Source organism: Equus caballus, chromosome 7, assembly GCF_041296265.1.
Source record: "Equus caballus isolate H_3958 breed thoroughbred chromosome 7, TB-T2T, whole genome shotgun sequence".
Classification (NCBI taxonomy): Eukaryota; Metazoa; Chordata; class Mammalia; order Perissodactyla; family Equidae; genus Equus; species Equus caballus.
The window spans coordinates 47,712,518-47,732,589 of record NC_091690.1 but is presented as its reverse complement, the minus strand read 5'-3'; the positions used below and the strand labels follow the sequence as shown (position 1 = coordinate 47,732,589).

Below are 20,072 nucleotides of genomic sequence, written 5' to 3'. Positions count from 1 at the left end.
CCAAAAAAAAAAAAAAAAAGTGAGGGAGAAATTAAGACATTCTCAGGCAAATAAAAGCTGAGGGGTTTGTTGCCACTAGACCTACCCTGCAAGAAATGCTAAAAAGAACCCTACAGGTTTCGGGCTGGCCCTGTGGCCCAGTCGTTAAGTTTGCGCACTCTGCTGCAGCAGCCCTGGGTTTCACCAGTTCAGATCCTGGGCGTGGACATGGCACCGCTCTTCAGGCCATGTTGAGGCGGCATCCCACATGCCACAACTAGAAGGACCCACAACTAAAAATATACAACTATGTACTAGGGGGCTTTGGGGAGAAAAAGGAAAAATTAAAAAATCTTAAAAAAGAATCCTACAGGTTGAAATGAAAGGACACTAGAACATAAAGCGACACAAAGAAATAAAGGTCTCAGTAAATGTAAATGCACAATTATAAAAGCTAGTATTATAACAATCTGTAACTAGACTTTTTATTTTCTACATGACTTATGAGACTAATTTTTTTTAATTATTAGTGTAAAAGCTAGTAGTGTAACTTTTGTTTTTAACTCCACATGTTGTTTTCTACATAATTTAAGGGACTGATGCATTTTTTTAAATTATTAGTTTATATTTTGGGACACAAAATGTATAAGGCTGTAATTTGGGGACAGCAACAACTGAAAGGAGTGAGGATGGAGATTTTGAGGAAAGGAGTTTTTGTATATTATTAAACTGGTATAAATTCAAATTAGAGTATTATAACTTTAGGATTTTAAATGTCATCTCCGTGGTAATCACAGTGAAAATAGCTATAGAATATACACAAAAGGCAATGAGATAGGGACTTCAACTTTACTACCAAAAATAACAACACAAAGGAAGACAGTAATGCAGTAAATGCAGGACAAAAAAGCTGTAAGGCATATAGAAGTCAAATAGCAAAATGACAGAAGTAAGTCCCTCTTCATCAGTAAACCTTACAAAGTAAGGAAATTCTGACGTATCTACAGTGGATGAACCTTGAGGATATTGGCTAAGTGAAATAAGCCAGTCACAAAAGGACAAAGACTGTATGATTCCGCTTATAGGCGGTATCTAGAGTAGTCAGAACCGGAGAGACAGAAAGTAGAATAGGGCTCACGAGGGTGGAGGAAGAGGGAGATGGGGTTTACTGTTTGATGGATGCGGAGTTCCAGACTTGCGAGATGAAGAGCTCTGTGGATGGACAGGTAGTGGTGGCTGCACAGCAATGTAAATGGACACAATACTGTACACTTAAAAATGGTTAAGACTGTAAATTTTATACACATATTTTGCCACAATACAGTTTTAAAAAGAACAAGTCAGTTATTGAGATTTGCTACAACATGGCTATCCCTTAAAATATTTATAAGTGACTTACGTTAATCACAAAGACCACGTATTATATAACCCATTCACATGAAAGTCCGGAATAGGGAAATCTGTAGAAACAAAGTAGATTAGTGATTGCCTGGGCGGGAGCTGGGAGGAGGAGGATGGAAGCTAGCAGAGTGATAGCTAAATGGGAGAGAAGTTTCTTTTGAGGTGATGGAAATGTTCTAGAATTGCCTGTGGTGATGATTGCATGTATCTGTAAATGTACTGCAACCATTGAATTGTAAACTTTAAAGGGGTCCATCGTGTAACGTGCATTGTATCTCAGTAAAGCTGTTCAAATAAATAAATAAATGCAATAGGAGTTTTGATACATCTGTTAAGCATATTAAGAGTTTCCAGGTACATCCCAAATTTACATAGCCTTTTATTATTTTTTTATATCAGTAAAAATAAGAATCCAGTTGCCTTGGGGCTATCATAGCTTTTTGTTTTTAATTGAGGTTATGATAGTTTCCATCATAGCTGTTTTTGCATTTCACAGTTCTCTTAGGGAAACATTCAAAAACTGATGTAAAATAAATTTCCATCCAGTGTAAAATGTACACCTAAGAGTTTTACTGAACACATCTGGTCGCTTGTGGTTGGCTTGAGAAGAGTCCTGCTCTCGAGGGCTGTGTGTTCAAATTTCTCACCAGAGCCAAGCTCTCTCAAGACCGTGGGATCTTTCTGGAAAGTACCAAGTGTGTGGGAGTGGGGAAGGGACGGGTGGAAGGCTCAAGCTGTCGAGAGTCAAGGATGAAAACGGAGCCAGGCTCTTTATTACGTATGGTGAGGTCATTGATCAGTGTCATTGTAAACAAGGGTCACGGTTCCATGAGCGGCCTCGCAGCGTGATCCCAAGACCCTGACCCCGGTCCGGCCTGACCTGGACGCTCCTCTTGCTCTGGACAAGGGCTTAGTTCTATCTGGAAACTGACTCCGGAATTCCCTGTACACACTTGTCCCCCGAGTTCAGAAAGAGCTGCAGGGTCCAACCAGGTGTCGAGACCCAGTTCCGTTTACATGCGACTGCCGCTGGCGGGGACAGATTCACGACGGGGGCGGGGCCTTGCGAACTGTCCAATCAGGGGCGCTGCTGAGGTAGGTGGGTGGAGCGACGCATGAGCTGCCTGCACGTCTCTGCTCGCTCCGGGCTGCTTCGGCCTCCCGACTGCCAGGTGACGGTCTGGCGGCTCTCCCTCTGCCCCGCTCGCGCTGCCACCGGCGCCGCCGCGGGAGCCAAAGAGACGACGCCGGGGACGCCGGAAGCCGGGAAATGGTGAGCGTGCGGCCCCGGGGTGAGGACGCGGGAGGAGCGGCTGGTGGAAAGCGGCGGGGCGGGCCCGGCCTCCCGCGGTCCCCTCCGGGGTCTGCAGCCCCGAGTCCGCGGTGGCGCCGCTCGGCCCTCAGGCCCCTCCGGCCGTAGCGTGGGGGCGGGGCTGGCAGCCGGGCCCCGGGCGTCCTGTGGTCCCTGCGCGCGGCGACTTGGGCCGGAGCGTCTCTGGGCCGCTGTGCGCCCGCAGCCCCGCGTGTCCCAGACGGTGCGGGGCCCGCGGGAGGGCCCGCAGGACAGTCGGGCCTCGGTCTCCGGGGTCCGTGCCCGGAGGGGCTGCGGTCTGTGGGTCCCCAGGGCCTCCTTTTTCCTCGGAGGGGACCTGTTTTCTCCTGAGTTTTACAAATGTCTGGGGAGCAGGATCTCAAATCCACTACCCTGTCCCCCCAGGTCTTCCAGGACCGACAGTAAATCCCTGAATTTCCAGATCCCTCCCGCACTCCCCTCCCCGATTCACAGCATCGTTATCAACTATTCGTTCTCTGTGGTGCGTTTCAAGCAGACGCAGTATTTTGTTCATCATTTTTCCACAGAGCCATGAATGGCTCTTTTTAAATATTTGTTTTGTGTGTGTGGATATTTTACACGAGAGAAAAGCAGCCTATAACTGCCTGGAACCACGTTGTATGAAATCCTCGTGCGTCTCCCCCAGGATCTTCCTGGGCACAGACATCCTGTGGGAAATCCTCTGGGTGCAGGTTCCTCTTGAGAAATTTTCCTGGGTGATCTGTCCTGTCAGCACTGTCCCCACCTGGTTTGTCAGCCTGAAAAGATTTGTTCACTTCTTTGAGCCTGTTTTTCAATAAATGTAAAATTTGGTCCATCAATAGAGTTTGAAAGACAGTATAAAATATTTTCAAAGACGCAGAAAGAGGTGAATTTCAGAGAAAGTAAAATATTCCAGTATTACTTTGCATTTGTTAAAAATCTTTTCCTTTTTTTCCATCCCTGAGCTTGTGTAGTTCTTTTCTGAGGTTTGTTCTTTCCTGAGCTTGTGTAGTTCGTTTCTGAGGTCTGTTCTTTGCTTTTGGATGTTTTCAAGTGAAACTCTGGGGCTTGGACTTACAACACCTAGAATTGTTCAAATATGATAAATTGTTTGCAAAACAACTTCTTGCCATGGAAATAGTAATTAACTGACATCTTCATTTTGTGAAAGAACAGATGTTTGTGAGTTTTCTGGTTGAACTAGAAAAGGTGCCTTACGATTTTCTTCCATGCTTTCCACATAAAAACTGGGTTTGAGTGAATTTGCTGGTTCTTCAAACACTGGGTTTGTGTATTTAAAATATCAGATCGTGGGGTGGGCCGGGTGGTGCACCTGTTAAGTTCACACGTTCTACTTCGGCGGCCGGGGGTTCGCTGGTTCGGATCCTGGTGCGGACATGGCACCGCTTGGCAAGCCATACTGTGGTAGGCGTCCCACGTATAAAGTAGAGGAAGGTGGGCACGGATGTTAGCTCAGGGCCAATCAGCAGAAGGAGGATTGGCAGCAGTTAGCTCAGGGCTAATATTCCTAAAAAAGTAAATAAATAAATAAAAATTAAAAAAAATTAAATATCAGATCACCTCCAGTGAGGAGCAGAGCCTGAGGGCAGTGAGTCTAAGCTAAGGCCCCCTTGAGCCTGCAGAGGGAAGGCCTTGAAGGCCCAGTTGTCCTTCCTGGGGAGCCTCCCCTGCAGGTGTCCTACTGCTCACACCCCCATGGAAGGAGCCTTTATCCTGAGAGGAGCTGCAGAGCCCTGGACAGCTGGGGGTGCACGTGCTCATGGGGTGGGGAGTCACGCCCTTTCTGAGCTTGTCGCTGTGGTTCCCTTGGGCTTGTTTCTAGACATAACTGGAGTTTTGCATGCACAGTGTAGGTGCACTCAGAGAGTAATACGTTTACACTGAGAAAGTCTGTGAGAGTCAGGAGCTCTGTGTCCTGGATTAGGGCCCATTAATCTGGGGGTCCATTTGGGTCAGAACCTTAAACTGGATCCAGCCAAGTTTCCTCACCGTGAGAATGGAGCCTGAGAGAGGGAGCATGTACACTGTTCCCTGGGGAGAGGAGGGTGTGTGGGGCTCCCAGAGCTCCTTCCTGTGGCTACTCAGGTGCCCTCCCCTCACTTCTTGGGGAGAGTCTGGACCCTGAGCTTAGGAAGGTGTTTAGCTTTCTAAATGTGGTTTTTCCTTCCTAACTCTGGGGAAACAGGCTGCTTGTCTGATCTGATTCGAATATTCATGTTTTTTTCCTTTGGATTCCTTGACCAATTGAATACAGGGGCCCTGTCACTGTAGTTTCCCTTAGCATTTTGTAATTTTATTCCCCATGTGAGGATGTAACATTTTTAGTTTCTTCTGCTTTCAAAATGTTACGTTGATTGAGGGATATGATGTGAGTAAGGCAAGAAAATTGTGGAACCAAATAGAATTTTGGTTACATTGAGGCACGAGAACCTCACGATGTGAGATGGGTGTTTTTAAGTTCTCAGGTGAATTTTCTTTTTTGGTGAGGAAGACTGGCCCTGAGCTAATATCTGTTGCCATTCTTCCTCTTTTTGGTGAGGAAGATTGGCCCTGAGCTAACATCTTTGCCCATCTTCCTCTATTTTGTATGTGGGATGCTGCCACGTCATGGCTTGATGAGCGGTGTGCAGGTCCACACCTGGGATCCTGCGAACCCTGGGCCACCAAAGCGGAGTGCACAAACTTAACTAGTACGCCACTAGGCGGCCCCACGTTTTCCAGTTTTTGATCATTTTGTGTGTGTCCATGTCCCTAGGGAACTTTGACATTTAAAAGGCTGTACTATTCCTAAGGCAAATGAATTCCTATTTTAATGGATGTGAGGAATGTAGTTGAATTTTTATCTTAATTAATATGAGGAAAATTACTCATATTATGTAAATCTTTGAGAATTCTACTACATTTAAGTGGTCCTTAGTTTTTAGGGAGAGATGCTTTTCCTTAGGGGAATGCCGATGGGGGAAGATACACCTTCTCTTTAAGGGCATCGTTCTTGTCTTTGAGGCATTGTGAATGTTTAAAGCAGATGTACAGTGCATGCTCAACAGGCCACGTCAGGCCCTCTTGGAAAAACAAGGTCAGGCCGAATTAGTTTTTAACCAAATGGCTTCCTCAGATACCCCAATATATGCTATTGCTTGTCATTTATTTATCACTTTGGGGGACAAAAAGGATCTATCAGGGGATTACTTCATTGGTGCTGACCAGAAAATTCCAGACTGACCAGTTAAGACTGCGTTCCTGGGGGAGGTTGAAGCCGAAGCTAGGTGAGGTGTTAAGTCTTGGTGGGCTTAGGTCAGGTGACTCCATGTGCAGCCTGTCATTTCTTTTTAACAGTGGCAGGCCCAAGGAGAAGAGAGCGAGAGCATGAGCAGACCAGGGGCCTCTGCCTTTATTGGGGTCCAAGGGTGGGGTGGCTAGGGTTTCACGGGTTCACTCTTTAATGGCAAACTTATAGGAACAGGAATAAAAGCGCAGGATGGGAAAAGCAGGGTCACTCAAGTCGTTGGTTATCTAGGTCACCCAGGGCTTTCTAAATAGGGAGCTTCTTGGGTGGGGCAGCATGGCTCTTTATCTGGCAGTGTAGCTGCCAGCGGATGTCTTTGAAACAGGTGCCTCCACAGTCAAAAGCTTAATGTCAGGCACTTACATTACAATCAAAAAGTGCCGTATTGTCAGGCACTTACGCTGCACACCGTGCCATGCAGGGCCACCTGGGAAAGACACCAGGGTTGTCAGGAGGCAGAAGACCCCGTTGGATAGTGTTTAGGCTACAGACTTTATTGGGGTTTCTCCAGGACAGGCAAAGCACAGCTGAGCGAGCAGTTTAGGACTGGCTGTTTGAATAATTTTGGTGGGCTTTGGGCTATAGGGGTGATCCCTAGTTGCCTGGCTCCTGGCCCTGAGACTATTAAGGAGGGAGGTTATTGCTCCCCGGGGGTGCACAGCCAGAGAAAGGAGGGTGAGGTCCGCTCTGGGCTCTGGATTGGTTTGTTTGCATGTTAAAGACGTGTGCCCAGCTGGGCCCTTTGCTGTCTCTAAAAATCAGCTCCCCCAGGGAAGGGCAGTCTCTCCCCAGCCAGAAAGGTTTTTTAAGATGTCATAACATTACAATATACAGAAAATTAAAAATATTTACAGTACAATCAGTCCTCTGATGTTTTGTCATCATATTAAGGAAAGATTTGGGTGATTATAGTGGAGATTTCTAGAGAGTTAGGCGTAAGTTTCCCTGAACAGCATAGAAAATATTTTATTATGAGAATAAAGGAGGAAGACAAGTAGAAATACAAGGAGTCTGCAGGCCAGCCCGTAGCTAAGCTCCCCATTATATGGCATTAGCCAAAATCAATCTGAAATTCTGGGCGTCTCTAACATTATCTTGGTGGAGTTGTGAAGTGTGTTGGGATGTACTCAGGTCAAGGTGGCGGTTCTGTTGTGGGAGGGTATGAAATGATAAGTTAGTAAAGTATGTGTGATACCAGCTCAACACAAGGTTGACATAAGGGAAGCCATATTGTAGAAAAGAAACCATATTGTAACTTTGAATGACCTGTGACTGACTAACCCAGCTGGAGTTGCACCCTCCAGGAGATCCACCTGCTCTGTAGATTTTATGACCCCAACTTGTGTATGTACCTCCCAGCTGCAATAAGACAGGAACTTTGTTCTTTGAGTTCCTTAGGAATGTGCTGACCCCAAACAGAGAGTCTATGCTGACAGCCATCATCAATGGAGACTGGAAGACTCCATAACATCAGAGGGTCAACATTCCTAACCCCTCCCCTATAACCCACTGGCCTATATAACTGCTTCAAGATTCTGTGTCCCCTTAACATGGTTCTTTAGGATGCTAGTCCACCATCTTCTGATTTGCCAGCTTCTCTCTTAATAAATGCCCTTTCTCTGCCACCATCTTGCCTCTTGAAGATTGGCTTTTGTCTTGCAGCAAGCAGATCATGCCCCTTTGCTCGGTAACATCTGTAAAGATGAGTGGTGTTTGAGTGTAATTAAAGGGAAGGAGTGGTCATGGCAGTCATGGTGGAAAGCAGGAAGAGATGGGAGAAGGCACTGGGGAGTGAGTGGTCCTCTTACCAGGAGTCAAGGAGTTGACTGATAAGAGGCAGGTGCCTCCTGGGGCTTATGAGTTGTTAGAATGGTGCAGACAGTAGTAAGCTCTGCCAGATTTCCCTTTAGGCCTGGGATTGTAGGGGTGTCCATTTTAGCAGAGAGCCAGGAATATACCAAGATCATGGGCTAAGCAGACAACGAGCTCAGAAACATAGAATCCCTATATTAAAGGAAGAGAAGCAATAGTCCTGTGTCCACTTCATGCCGTAGGAGAGGCAGTCCATAAGGTCACTGGGGAGGAGGTTTTAGTATTAAGATGAAGTTGTCTCCAGCACAGGTGGTGAAGACATCTCCAAAGGTGAACCTTGGGCTGAGGTGATGTCGTCTGAGGCGACGTCCTCTCCAGCAGTTACTTCCTGGGCTGGGGTGATGTCATCTGGGATGTGGGACTGGAGTATCCCTTCCAAGTGGGTACCTACCCCAGTAGATTTGGGTCTTGGTGTTTGCCATGTTTGGTTGAAACCATGGCTTACTTGCAGGCTTTTTGGCCTTCAGACTGTAAACCAGTGAAAGCACCCAGACCAGGAGTAGTTAGTCAGCAGAATGGTATGCAGCTGCACCTGACGGGGCTTCTTGTTTTGTTGTGAAGTCTAGGCTCAGATGGTTCCTGTATCAAAGGAATAACTGTCTGACCCGTGGACAGTTTATGGTGGATGGGTCCCAGGAGAGAGTGAGCCCTGGATCTGACCTCTAGCCTTATGGGATGGGGGCAAGACTGAAAACTTGGAAAGATGGGTTAAGGCCAGGTAGAGAAGGTCTAGCTCTGGGTTATTTAGTTTGCTTATCAAAGGCTTGCTTCAAGTTGGACCCTTTGCTATCTCAAGAACTGGCGAGCCCAGGCAGGGGCAGTCTCCCCAGCCAAAAAGATTTTCTAAGCTGTCAAACATCATAATATACAGAAATTCAAAAATATTTACAAAAACAAAACCATTATACAAAACCTCTTTAGTGAAGGGGTAATTCTCCTCAGTGCTTCTCCTTTGAACAGCTGGATTTGGCCTCTTCTTAAGTCTGGAAGAATGAACGACACCTCACAGTGGATTGCCACAACCTGGAGGCTGTGGTCACACCAAATAAGCCCCGTACCCAGTCCCCAACATCATGGAAATTACTGACTCCACCCAATCAGCAACTGGTAAACACTCTGCCTCTGCTCTCACAGATTCGGCTAAGTCTGTTCTGTCCAGTCCTGTGTCCACAGCCTCTCAGCTGCATTGGGCATTCCCCTCTGAAGGGACGTGGTGCCCCTTTACTGGGTTACCCTCAGGGAACCTCACCACCATTGCCAGTGCACACAGCCTCTGCAGGCAGGGTCTGAACTGCATTGCCCTTGCTCCAGGAGCACAGGGATGACATTACATTAACGACATCCTCTTCTGAGGAAGTTCATTTCATATTCAGGACATACAAGTATTGAACAGAGGAGCTCACAAAAAGCAGATGGGCCATAACCCACACATAAAGGGAGATGCCTGACACCTTGGTTAATTTCCTCAAACTTATTTGATAAACAAGGGGCCACTCTGTCCCTGACACCATGAAGAAATAGCTATTGTCCCTCTCAGCACCCACAAGGTTGGCTAGATTATTTTGGTCTTCTGGAGATAACATATTCCTTGCTTTTACTTAAGCCCATTTATGCTGTTACTTGCAAATTGGCCCACCTTGAAGGCACTCCTATCACAGAAGGCTCTAGACTGTGTTTAAATTGCATCCAACAGGGACTCTGGCTAGCGCCCTCGGTGTCTCCTTCAGTATAGAGGCCTCAGACCTTCCAGCGTGCCTCCTGGAGTTCCCATGATGGCCTTAAGTTGTCCGTGGGCTTCTGATGCAAGACCCTGCCCTCCTCAGCCCACACTATATGTCATTAGAGCTGCAATTACCACCAAGTACTGGGCTCTCCTGTAAATAGGGGTTCTCCTGGGCCCTGAGCATGTCACCCTCCCCCCAGCTGCCCATTATGACTCAGGACCTGGAAACAGCACCCCAGGAGCTCAGCACGGCTACCAAGACCTTGCAGTCATTGCTAGATTCTGTGGTAAGACTTGGAGCCAAACCTGCACCCTCCAGCATATCCCACCTGCAGGAGGAGGTGGCCTCTCCTCCCCCCAGTCCCCTGCCAAATGCCATGGTGCTAAAGGAGGTCACTCCTCTCCCAGACCCCTTGGCTCCCTGAGGAGTCCCTTGGGTTTAACTGAGTGAGCAGCAATGGAGAGTTCATGGACTTCAGGTGACATCGTCACAATCTTACATGATGGAGCTCAGGACAAGTCATTGCTTTTCATCCCTTAATCGGGGACATCCTTGATGAAGGATGGGACCCAGGTTGGACAACTGACCAAACATCAGGCAGTCATCTGAGCTATGACCAACAGTTAGCTCCATCTGTACATGGAAAACTGGACATCCACATGCAAAAAAAAAAAAAAAAAAAAAAAGAATCTAGACATAGACCTTACACATTTCACAAAAATCAACTCATCTGTACATATCTTAGAGAAAGACTCTTAGGTCTGTCTCTGAGAGTTCCCCTTTGTGGTAAAAGGACTCTGAGAATCTCTTGCCTGACAGGTACCCAAGATAGAAATAAAAGGAACACTTATCTCCACATATGCTAAATCCACAGTACAAGGCCTCACCAGGACACTCCTTATCCAAGTCAAACTTGCAGCCACTACTGTTAGGAACCAAGGCACTCTTTCCCTTCTCAGTTATATGGTGCTGGGCTCGTGTCATCAAATGGATGTACCATGGATTGCTTATCCATTCGCCTATTGGAGGATATCTTGGTTAACTAGGTTTTGGCAATTATTGATAAAACCCCTGTAAACATGCAGCTTTTTGTGTGAATATAAGCTTTCAACTTATTTGGGTAAAGAGTGTGATTGCTAGATTTTGTGGTAAGAGTACGTTTAGTTTTTTTAAAAAACTACCTGGCTTCCAAAGAAGGCACAGCATTCTCCATTCCCACCAGCAGTTATTGAGGATTCCTCTTGCTCCAGATCATTGCCATCGTTTGATGTTCTTAGTGTTTTGAAATTTTAGCTATTCCACTAAGAGTGTAGTGGTTACCTCCTTGTTTTATTTGCAATTCCCTGATGACCTATTATGATGAGCATCTTTTCATGTGCTTATTTCCCATCTGTATATTTCCTTTGGCAAGTTGCGTGTTCACATCTTTAGCTCATTTTTACTTAGGTTCTTCTTATTGTTGAGTTTTAAGAGTTTTCTCCCAGGCTACAGTTTGTCTTTTCAATCTCTCTACACTGTCTTCTGCAGAGCAGCAATTTTTTGTTTCAGTGAAGTCAAACTTACCATTCTTTTCTTTCATGAATCTTGCTTTTCGTATTGTATCTAGATTTCCTCCTATGTTATTTCCTAGAAGTTTGATAGTTTTGTATTACATTTTAGATCTATGTTCCATTTTGAGTTAATTTTTGTGAAATGTGTAAGGTCTATGTCTAGATTGTTTTTGTTTTTTGGCATGTGGATGTCCAGTTTTCCAGCACTATTTGTTGAAAAGACTCTTTTTCTCCATTGAATTGCCTTTGGTCCTTTGTCAGAGATCAGTTGACTAAATTTCTGTGGCTCTATGGGAAATCATTGACTTCTGTATATTACCATTGTATCTTTCAACCTGTCTATACTTTTATTAGTTCTAGGAATTTTCTTTGTGTGGGTTCTTTGAAATTTTCTTCATAGACAATCATCATATGCAGTAAAGACAGTTTTATTTCTTACTTTCCATTATGTATACTGTTTCTTTCTTTTTCTTGTCTTATTTAATTAACTATGACTTTTTGTACTAGGAATTGATCTCACAGGAAAATATCTAGTTTTTCATCACTAAGTATGATTTTAGCTGCAGATTTCTTGTAGATGTTCTTTCCCAAGAAGAGGAGGTTCCCTTCTTTTCTTAGTATCATAAATGGATGTTGGGTTTGGTCAAATGCTTTTTCATTTTCATTTACGGGCATACCTTGGAGATATTGTGCGTTCAGTTCCAGACCACTGCAATAAAGCAAGTGACATGAATTTTTTGGTCTCCCAGTGCATATAAAAGTTGTGTTTATACTATGTTGCAGTCTTTTAAGTGTGCAGTAGCATTATGTCTAAAAAATAACGTATATACCTTAATTAAAAAATTTTTTGTTGCTAAAACGTGCCGACCATCATCTGAGCCTTCACTGAGTCATAATCTTTGATGGAGGGTCTTGTAAAAAGTGCAAAATATGTGAAGCAGATTAAAGTGAGGTACGCCTGTACCCTCCTTTGATTTCTGGGATTAATAATTTCTGTCTTCCCTCTTTTTTTCTTGCTTTTCTTGGTTATCTTGATGTTTATCAATTTTATTAATCTTTTCAAAGAACCAGCTTTTGGTTTTGTTAATTTTCTCTATTGATTTCCCACAATTGCATTGATTTCTAATTTTTATTATTTCTTTTCTTGTACTTTGGGTTTAATTCACTTTTCCTTTTGTAATTTCCTAAGGTAGATATTTACATATTGATTATCAGTCTTTCTTCTTTTCTTTTGTATGCATTCAGTAGTATAAATTTCCCTCTGGACGCTGTTCTTGCTGTATCCCACAAACTCTGATAAATTGTATTTTCACTTCAAAATAATTTTTTATTGCTCTTAAGACTTCTTTTATTCATGTATTATTTAGAAGTGTGGTGTTTAATCTCCAATATTTGGAGGTTTCCCAACTTCTGTTATTGATTTCTAGATTAATACCATTTTGCTCTGAGAGTATATTTTTTATGATTTCTATACTTTCAAATCTGTTAAGGTGTGTTTTAGGTACCAGAATGTTTCCTGTGACCTGGAGAAGAATGTGTGTTCTGCTGCTGTTACATGAAGTATTTCAAATGGATTTCAGTTAAATCTAGTTGTTTGGTGATGCTATTCAATTCAAATATGTCCTTCCTGATTTTCTGCCTGCTGGAACTCTTATTAATTCCTAACAGGGAGGTGTCGAAGTCACCAATTATGATAGTGGGTTCATATATTTCTCCCTTAGTCATATCAATTTTGCCTCATGGATTTTGCCACACTGTTGTTATGTACATACACATGAAGAATTGCTGTGTCTTCTTGGACTCTTCACCCCTCATCATTATTGTAATGTCGCTCTTTATCCCTGCAAGTTTTCCTTGCTCTGAAGTCTGCTTTGTCTGAAGTTAATATAGCGATGCCAGCTTTCCTTTGTTTAGTGTTAGCATGGTATGTCTTTCTCCATCCTTTTGTCTGTGTGTTTATATTTAAAGTGTGTTTCTTGTGAATAACATATAATTAGATATCTTTTTATCTGCTGTGACAGTTTCTTTCACTTGTATTTAGAGCATTGACTTTTAAAGTGATTATTGATATAGTTGGATTAATAGCTCCCATAATTTTTTGTTTTTTCTATTTGTTGCCCTTGTTCTTTGTTTCTTTTTTGTCTTCTACCTTTTGTCTGCCTTTTCTGGCTTTAATTGAGCATTTTGCCTGATTCCATTTTTCTCCTTTCTTAGTATATCAGTTACACATTTTTAAAACTTTTTGAGTGGTTGCCCTTGATTTTTCAGTAGATGTTTACTACTAACCTGAGTCCTCTCTCAGGTAGCACTGTACCACTTCACTGGATGTGCAGGTACCTCATAACAAAGCGTTGCAATTTCTCCTTTCCTGTCCCTTGTAACATTGCCGTCGTTCATTTCACTTATCCAAAAGTTATAATTACTGAATTATGTTGTTACTATTATTATTTTGAACAAACTGTTACATGTCAGGTTAATTAAGAAGAAGAAGAACAAGTGATTTTATTTTACCATCATGCATTCCTTCTGTAGTGCTGTACCTTTTCTTACCATTTTCTTCCTTTCTCATGAATTTCTTTAAACATTTCTTGCAGAGCAGGGTACCATGACAGATTCTCTCCATTTTTGTTTGTCTCAGAAAATCTTTATTTCTCCATCAGTTTTGAAGGCTAATTTTTGCTCAATACAGGATTTTAGTTGGGTGGCTTTTTTTCTTTCAACACTTTATTTCACAAAGCTCCCTTCTTGCATGCGTGGTTTATGAAAAGAGGCCCAATTTAATTCTTATCCTTGTTGCTCTATAAATAAGATGTTTTTCTTCTCTGGCTTCTTTCACTATATTTTTTGTCTTAGATTTTTCTCCATTTTGAATATGATAAACATGGTTGTGCATTTCTTGGTATTTATCCTTCTTAGTGTTCTCTCAGCTTCTTGAATCTGTGCTTTTGGTGTATTTCATTAATTTTAGGAAAATCTCAGTCACTATTGCTTGACTCATTTTTTTTTCCTGTTCCTTCCTTTTTTACTTATTCTTTAGGTATTCCCATTATGTATATGTTATGCTTTTTGTAATTGTCCCACAGTTCTTAGATATTCTGTTTTGTCATTTTTGTTCTTTTTTTTAGTCTGTGCATTTCAGATTGGAAGGTTCTGTTGATACTTCTTTAAGCTCCCTGATTCTTTTCTCAGGCGTTTCCAGTGCATTGTTGCGCCCCTCAAAGTCATTCTTCATTTCTGTTACAATGTTTTTCTTTCATTCCTTTATGATTTTTTTCTTAGTGTTCCATCTCTGCTTACATTACCCATCTCTTCCTGCGTGTTGTCCACTCTTTCCATTAGAGCCCTTAGCATATCAATCATGGTTACTTTCAGTGTCTGGTCTGGTAATTCTTAGCATGTGTTGGTGTCATCCATCTCTACATCTTGCCTGGGGTTCATCTGCCTCTGCTAAGTGACCATAATGGTTATAGAAAAGATAACATGGTATATACATTGCAGTACTTTGTTTAATTGTTTGGTTGGTAGGACTTGCAGGTCTCTACATAGCAATATATGCCACCCTTGGTTATTTCTAAAGGTGCTTGTGATGATGTAACCAATTCTTTCCAAATGGACACTTGGCTTGTTACCAATTTTTGCTGCCAAAACTGTGAATTAAAACTCAGACTGCCATGTTATGGGGCAAACAAAGATATACAAATCATGTTCTTCTCCAAATTTAGTTAATTCTTTAAATTTTTATCACCAAGTATATTCAGAAAAGAATGTAGAAAATAGTTTTTGACAGTATTTAATAATAACTGTAGGGGCCGGCTCCATGGCTGAGTGGTTAAGTTCACGTGCTCTGCTTCAGCAGCCCAGGGTTTCACCGATTCGGATCCTGGGCGCGAACATGGCACTGCTCATCAGGCCACGGTGAGGTGGCATCCAACATGCCACAACAAGAAGGACCCACAACTAAAATATACAGCTATATACTGGGGGTATCTGGGGAGAAAAAAAGCAGGAAAAAAAAAAAGATTGGCAATGGTTGTTAGTTCAGGTGCCAATCTTTAAAAAAGAAAAAATAATAATAATAACTATAAATATCCTTGGAATAGTTATCAAAATTCATAAGCGAGAGGCTGGCCCCCTGGCAGAGTGGTTAAAGTTACACGCTCTCCACTTTGACAGCACAGGGTTTGCAGGTTCAGAACCCAGGTGCAGACCTACTGCACTCATCAGCCGTGCTGTGGAAGCATCCCACATACAAAGCAGAGGAAAATTGGCATGGATGTTAGCTCAAGGTGAATCTTCCTCACACACACACATACACACACACACACACTCACACTAAGTTCATAAATGGGCCTTGGGTAGTTGTTAGAATCTCCTTATGTTCCCTTCTCTGACTCATCTCCATCTTGCCCTTTTGATGATCAGTGTCCTGGTTCTGTGGTTATTCTTCATACCTTTAGCATCTTTTATTTTTCACTAAGTAATATTTTTTTAGTTTTGCCTCCTTTGAACTTTGCATAAAAGAGTATTAATGAAATTACATTGAAAAGATTTTTCAGTGGTTTCTTTGCCTTGGTATGTTTCACACATGCTAGTACCTGAGACTGTGGGGCATCCAGTTTACTCCCCATTTCAGTGCTTTTGGTGTTTGTGCTTTTTCAAGTTTATTTTTTACTCTAGTGAAAAATACTGCTCCTGTCATGCTTATATCAGTCTCCAAGTGCAGGTCCACAATAACTTTTCTGACATTGGAGAAAAATTGCTGCGCTGTAGATTGTGGTCAAGTTCAAATTTACAGAAAATGGCAATGCACTGTATCAGCTGACCCTTCCTACGTTTGAGCATAACTGTTTATTTGTTTACTATGATCAGCACTTGAGAGTATCAGATAGACTGATTTTTGTCCTAATCAGCATGTGGTGGAATCTACTTAATGTTTTATTTGGATATTTCCTCATTACTGAGGAAATGGACCTGTTTTCATATATGGTGTTTCATCTTCTGTTAAATATATTTTGGTTATTTTCCCATTTTTTCCATCATATGTGCATTCATTTTTCCTCTGTACACTAATCCTTTTATATTGCCTGTGTTGCAGATATTTTTCTCCCACTTTATTGTTTAACTCTCTTAATTTTAATGTATTTGAAGTTGTCAATCTCTTCCTTTATGGCTCTCTCTTTTTCCTGTATGAGAAAATTCTCCCTATAGTTGCATCAAAAATACAATTGCCCTACTTCTGAAAGTGTTCTAGTTTTATCTTTCACATTTAAATCTACAGTAAATTTATTATTGTCCTTGGACTAGAGAGGAATACAATGCATTTTCCGATTAGAAAACAGTTTGTCCCTGCCCCACATGTATATTCAAGTGTTTATGATGTCTGCCACTGGTCTGCACTGCCCACTCTGTCCCTGACCAGCTTTCCATATACTTGCTGGCCTGTGGAAGACTCTTGCTTTCCCTCGGTCTGTTTGTTAGCTTTCTGCTAATCCTATGCTGACTGGAATAGTATACTTAGAAAGTCTTTGATGCATGTTAGGCAAGTCTTTATTACCTTGTTCTTCAGAAGACTGACCATTGTTCTGCCACTTTGGAGAAGTGCTTTCTGTTGACTCCTAAAAAGTCTGTTTGGGGATTTATGAAATTTTATAAAGATATAATTTGGGATCAATGACATTGAGTTCTTTTTAAGAACATGTGCCCTTTTTCCACTTATTTCATTCTGCTTTGACATTACCAAATTTTTTTTTCAATTTTTGTATTAGGATAGTTAATCATCCTTCATTAGTCTATTTAGTACCTAGTTTGATTGGGCTGAAACTAGATGAAAGCTTCTAAATGTTCTCTCTTAGTGTAATCACGTAAGGTGAGCTCAGTTTCCCAAGCAAAAGTTGTGACAACACTTGTGTCATATTTTCTACCATGGAAGTTCATTAGAGATTCAGTGTGCAGAGTGTTTTCTGAGGTCTGATTATGTAGGCACTCTCTCCTGTAACAAAAGTCCAGACTCAGAAGGAGAACAAGAGTTCAGGATGTACCATATTGTTTCCATAAACAGTTTAAGCACACGGAACCACTCCTACCCGTTAGGTTGGTGGGATCTTTCCCAAATTCGGATACCTTTGAAGGATGAACTTAGTGAGCAAGCATTTCTAAGGATCAGCAGTCTCAGGCCTGCTAATGTTCGTTCTCTTCTGCACACAAGGTAGTAGGACTTGGTTATGAGCAAGCGCTACAGAGCCACTCTACAAAGAGTAATTAGGGCTGGCCCCAGCAGTTCGTTTTACACCCTGGGCCCACAAGAGAGGTGTTCCACTTCTGCTGTTGCTTTACTGAATGGGTAAATTCTAGCACCAAAGTTGCTGTCTGGGAGCCTTTTCTGTCCCTTGCACATGGACATCAGTCGGTTAATGATCTTTTTTCAGAGACCAGTGGCTAGAGGGATTATTCAGCTTAAGATTTCCTAGTTAGGGGTTGGGTGTCATGTTCCTGTGCCCCACATGAGGGCACAGAAATGAGAGAAGCGCAAAGGCAGCCTCTAGAGTGGCTTATTGGAAATCACTTCCTCTGAAATTGGAAAAAGGAGATTTTACTTTTTTTGGAGGAGAGCACTGCTGAACCCTTCGTGTATTTTATAATGATGGGCATATTCACCAGTAAACCATTGTGGACTTCGGTGAACTCACTTGCAAACTGCAACTCTTATCTGGTTCCTTAAGATCAGCAAGGCCCAGGGTCCACTGTTACAGTTCTGTTGGAAAGAGCTTTTCTGTTATCCTGTCGTCTCAGTATGTGTGTGTATGTGTGTTAACAATTGATAGGAAGCAGCCCTAAGGCCTGTGAGTGTATGCCTTCTTCCTCATGCCTGAGCTCTAACTTCTGATTAAATTGCCAGGTCCATGAAATGGGACAGTTGGGACGAATGTTGTGGTAAATATTAAACAAACAAGTTAAAGTTAATAATTCTTCACAAGAATATGTTTATTCATCTTGCTGGAACTGAATCTTTATAGTGACCTGAAGTATTTCAGGAAGGTATGGCCAGCTGGACCTTGTTGAAGTTGGATTTCCATAAGCCTCCTGGCTTCTCATGTTTGGTGATGGGAATAAAAGAAAAAGCTTGCAGTTTGTCGGTGTGTTTTATTCATTAAAACTTTATCCAGATTTGACCATGTGTCTTGTGGCATGCCGAGTGATATGCTGGATGAGAAGGAAGGAGATAAAAGTGTTTTTCTCACAAGGAATCGACGGTCTTAAAATGGAAACTCTTTTTATTTTTATAGCATTATGGTCATGTGCCACATAATGGCACTTTGGTCAACAACAGACCTCATATATGACTGTGGTCTCATGAGATAAGTACTGTATCTTATCTTACCTAGGTGTGTAGTAGGCTACACCATCTAGCTTTGTGTAAGTACACTCTATGAAGTTCACACAATGATGAAATGGCCTAACGCGTTTCTCAGAATGTATCCCTGTTGTTAAGTGACATATGACTTTCATTTCTTCAAGGTGTTCTCAACTGCCATTAGAAAGCAATAAGACTCGAAGCGATCAGAGTTAAACTGTGGGAATAATTTCTATGTGCTCCTGAGAGTTACGTTTATGAGGAATTGAGTGTGTACAGAGAGTAAGAGTTTTGACAACCAAGTCATAGAATAAGTGTTTTGAGGTCATATATGAACTTCTTATGATTTACATATAGATCCCCAGTGCTGTCAGTCTCATCCATTCTCTACACATATGTGGGATGGTGTAGGACCCAGTGGCCTTTGAAGATGTGGCTGTGAAGTTCACTCTGGAGGAGTGGACTCTGCTGAATCCTTTGCAGAAGAAACTCTGCAGAGATGTGATGCAGGAAACCTTCAGGAACCTGGCCTCAGTGGGTAAGAATAAAGACATTCCTTCACTTAGTCAATTAGAAAACAGGTATTTCTTGCTTATCAACACTGTCATAAGATGTGGAAGGTGGAAAGGGACTAGTTTCATAAATAAAGCAGGCATGGTCACAGCTCATCATGGACCTAGAATCTATTAATTTTTCTGTAATTTCTAATAATCATAGTGATTTTTCTGGGTCTGCATTTTAGGAAAAAAATGGGAATATCGTGACATTGAAGATCAATCCAAAAACCAGGGGAGAAATTTAAGGTGAGTTGGCCTCACAAGAGGAAGCAGCGTCCCACAGGGAGTGTGAGTATATCATGAAATTTTTTTTAAGATTTTATTTTTCCTTTTTCCCCGAAGCCCCTGGCACATAGTTGCATATTTTTAGTTATGGGTCCTTCTAGTTGTGGCATGTGGGACTCCGCCTCAGCATGGCTTGACGAGCGGTGCCATGTCCAAGCCCAGGATCTGAACCAGTGAAACCCTGGGCCGCCGAAGCGGATCACGCAAACTTAACCACTCAGCCACGGGGCCGGCCCCGAAATTTTTTTAAAAAGCAAAATAAATGAGCCCAGCTTCTAATAAATTTATTTCTAGAAAATTTTCACCAAAAATGTTTTCTTAAATATGACAGATGTTCAGTGTTTACAAAATAGCTTACTTGGAAACAGTATTTTAAAGCCCACAGATGACTGTTGGTGTTTTGAAAATAACTGTGGTCAAGCCTTCTTGCAGCACGTTCAGTCTGTTCACTTTCAAACAATTCAGACAAGGCAGAAAACATAAACTTCCCCTGAAAATGATAAAGGTGTAATTCTAATACCTATTAATAAATGTAAACTCATTAACAGACCATTCATAATGTGCTTCTCATTTTTTATAGAAGTTCTATGGGAGAGAGATTCTGTGAAAGTAAAGAAGGTAGTCAGTGTGGAGAACCATCAGCCAGATTCTAAATCTTAATCTGAACAAGAAACCTCCTGTTGCAGTAAAATCATGTGAATGCAGTGTGTGTGGAAAAGTCTTCGTGTGTC

General features: G+C 42.3%; 1 protein-coding gene across 2 annotated transcripts; it reads left to right on the top strand.

Moving 5' to 3' along the window:
- Positions 1–2,214: 2,214 nt before the first annotated feature.
- Positions 2,215–20,045, top strand: LOC100064422 (zinc finger protein 791-like). 2 transcript variants are annotated; one of them, XR_011440938.1, is made up of 4 exons: positions 2,215–2,653; positions 18,857–19,037; positions 19,242–19,302; positions 19,922–20,045. XR_011440938.1 is itself a non-coding variant. In XM_070274008.1 (4 exons), exons 1-4 carry the CDS (start codon positions 2,651–2,653, stop codon positions 19,992–19,994), a joined length of 264 nt encoding a protein of 87 aa, XP_070130109.1. In that variant the 5' UTR covers positions 2,226–2,650; the 3' UTR covers positions 19,995–20,045. The 2 variants fall into 2 exon arrangements, 1 of the variants encoding a protein (XP_070130109.1); XM_070274008.1 differs by having other exon boundaries at positions 2,226–2,653; positions 18,911–19,037.
- The last annotated feature ends 27 nt before the right edge of the window (positions 20,046–20,072 follow it).